Genomic DNA, 2,884 nt, shown 5'->3' with positions numbered 1-2,884 from the left:
ATTTCAGGGACTTTTCCTGGATTCCTGAGCTGCTGATATTTGAAGCAAGTCCATCCAGGCCAAAGAGTTTTCCTTCCATACAAGAGGAATGTGGGGGATATATTGAGCTTTGCAGGAAATGGGAAAATGGCTGCATATTTTCTTCTTCCTTCCTGATCCATGTTCAAAATGCTGTTTGTGGGGGAGGGTCTTGTGGGGGTTCCTGGCTGCCACTCTCAGAGAGGCTCTTTCCCATCCACTTCAGCTCAGATAACCCAGAAAGACACAGGAGGGTGTGTTTCTTTCACTTACATATCAGGAAGAAAATTCCAAGTCCCTGGATTGAGGCAGCCACAATCGCCATAGAAATCCACCACCCTGTAGATAAAGAAGGAGAAACGTGGTTTTGATTAGACAGAGGCTGAATTCCCCAATGTGGAGATGCTGCACAATGGAAGTATTTCCCAACCTCCATTGGCCTCCAAGAAGTGCCCCCACCTGATGGAAGCCCCTCCCCTCCAAGGCTGAAGAGGGCAGTGCGAATGGCCTTGAAGGGCAGAAGGAAGAGCCACCACCCATCGTCTCCTCTATCACCTCATCTATCATCGTCTATCATATGCTCATGCCTGTTGCTATTGCATTACCATTTCCAGCTCCTCTGACATGGCTAAAGGCAGGACTACATTTCCTGCATTTCCTAACATGGGATGTTGCAGAAGAAAATTACCCCACTACCACTTATTTTCAAACATTTGTCTAAAATCTACTTCTAATGCCAGACCCTCCCAGCCTCTCACCTGTTTCCTCCTTAAAAGCCAAGACCAGGGGTTCCTGCAGGCCCTCGTGCTCTAGGCGACACCGAAAATGGTCCCTCTCCTTTGGGTCGATCTCGATGCCGAGCCTGACATAATAGGTCCAGTCCGAGTTGGGGGCTACGTTCCTTTGGAGGGTCTCTTTTTCCCAGACTTCTCCATCCCTGGTCCAGGTGGCCTGGATCTCCCTGGGGGAGAAGCCATGAGCCTGGCAGATGAGGACTTCCAGGCTGTCATTAAGCACCTTGAGGGTCACCTTCCCCATTGGGGCCTCTGCAGAAATAGCAACAACACAATTCCCAGGATTTTGAGAGTTTCTGGCAAGGTGATTTAAACAGCAAGATCTCCTTGGCCCATCCTCTCCCTCTGCTCCCTCTCCTTGCCCCAACCTGGGGGAGCCCCTAAAATGGGGCATTGGGGTTCTTTAGATTAAGCTTTGAAAGGGATACATAGAATTTGGGGTACTGTTCTCACATTGGCCAATGTATTCCCCAATTTGTTGGATTGGTTCAATTTTAAGCCCTCAAATCAAATTTGTTCAAGTTGTTCAGATGGAAATCAGGAACAGGCTGATCATTTCCTTCCTTTGGCATGAATTTCTAGCTCAGTTTTTTTTAAGTACTTATTTTGGAGGGCACTGAAGATTATTTTTCTTCTGTAACGTGATGTCGGATACTTCCTGACCTTTTTCCGCCAATATTTTAAAAGATGGCTTGGCTGTTTAGGAGAGAAACCATATGGGGAGCACCCAAAAACATGCTCAATGGAGACCCCCTTTGCCACTCACCGATCCTCTGCAGAGCCTCCTTCCTGTAGGACAGGTATCTCTGCAGCCACTCAATGCAGATCTCCTCCAGGAAGTCTTTGTTTCCCCCAGACCATCCTGGGTCATCCTCCCACTCCTCCTTCACCTTCTGGGCCTGGGGCTGAGCTGCCACCCATCTGAGGGTCTCCTTGTCGAAGCTGATGAAGTCCATCCCGTCGTAGCCATAGCGGAAAAACCCTCCTTTGCTCCCACCTTCCATGAGCTCACAGCCAAGTACCACCTGCCAGGTGTGAAGCCCTGAAGGAGAGGCAGAGGGGTTGGGTGTGAATGAAAAGGGTCTGTGATTTCTCTCCCTAGACAGCCTGAGAGTCTTCCCCCCCTTCCCAGAAATCAGATTTCTCCTTCCCCTCTTTATCACACAAGGAGAAACATCTTTTACTTCAATTGAAGAATTTCTAGGTGAGGCAGAAAAACAGATGTGTGTGTGTTTGTGTGTGTGTGTGTGTGTGTTTCCCCTGCATCCATTGGAGGCCAAAGGTGGCACTGCCTCTGCTCACCTCTAGCACGGTGGCCCAGTTTTGATAACTTCTCCAGGTCAGCCCTGAAGACCCACTCAGGGACCAGAAAGGCCTCCTTCTCCCCCTCCTCCATCCAGGGCACCAGAGGCTCCATCTTCCTGGTGAGGCTGTCAAAGCGATTGATGGGCTGGTCATCCAGGTAGCCCCTAATGAAGAACTGAGGCCGCCTCTGGCTGAGCTCTGGCAGATGCAGGTAGAAGTACCTCAGGGTGTGTGAGGGAGATCCTGGAGAGGAAGGAGGGAGAAGAGAAGAATTGGGGGGGGGATCTTCACTGCAACTTCATCCTCTCCAACATCTTATTGTCACACAGCAGCCCCCCCCCCAACAACTGGGTCGCCCCATCTGGCTTAGATACTCCTGCACCTCCTCTGGGCCCTCCAGGTTCCCAGACTCTCTTTTCTCTACAAGGGGAGCTGATTACAGATCAGTTACTAAAGGTTTTAAACGAGGCTGGCTGAAGCGCGAGAGAAGGAAGATTCTTTTTTTCCTTCTGGGAAAAGGAGTTTGGGATTGAGGGGGGGGGGATGGCGGAGAGAAAGACCCAGCCCAGGACACGCGCCCCCTCCCCGTCGCACACTCGCCGCACAAAGCCCCGAGCACGAAGGACCCCAACGCAACTCCCAGGAGCAAAAGGGGCGCCCGGGGCAGCGGCATCGCCCTCCAACCAGGCGCCCCCCGTCCGCTCGGGAAAAAGGCGTTCAGGCGCCACACCCGGTCCGGGTCCCGCTGTTGCAATATTCTATACAAT

The 2,884-nt window shown here is 51.5% G+C and overlaps 1 protein-coding gene across 1 annotated transcript in view; it reads right to left on the bottom strand.

The window, feature by feature from the left end:
- Positions 1–2,360, bottom strand: part of LOC107299953 (major histocompatibility complex class I-related gene protein-like) — a gene marked incomplete at its 5' end in the record, with an annotated part of 4,725 nt that extends 2,365 nt beyond the window's left edge. Inside the window, 3 exons of the mRNA XM_015829297.1 lie at positions 777–1,064; positions 1,579–1,854; positions 2,115–2,360. Of these exons, the coding sequence (XP_015684783.1) occupies positions 777–1,064; positions 1,579–1,854; positions 2,115–2,360 (810 nt within the window). The remainder of the gene's footprint in view (positions 1–776; positions 1,065–1,578; positions 1,855–2,114) is intronic.
- Between the last annotated feature and the right edge of the window lie 524 nt (positions 2,361–2,884).

Source organism: Protobothrops mucrosquamatus, unplaced genomic scaffold (genome assembly GCF_001527695.2).
Source record: "Protobothrops mucrosquamatus isolate PMUCROS unplaced genomic scaffold, P.Mucros_1.0 scaffold5776, whole genome shotgun sequence".
In the NCBI taxonomy this organism is placed as follows: Eukaryota; Metazoa; Chordata; class Lepidosauria; order Squamata; family Viperidae; genus Protobothrops; species Protobothrops mucrosquamatus.
The sequence above is the reverse complement of the archived record's forward strand: the minus strand, read 5'-3'. Positions and strand labels throughout refer to the sequence as shown.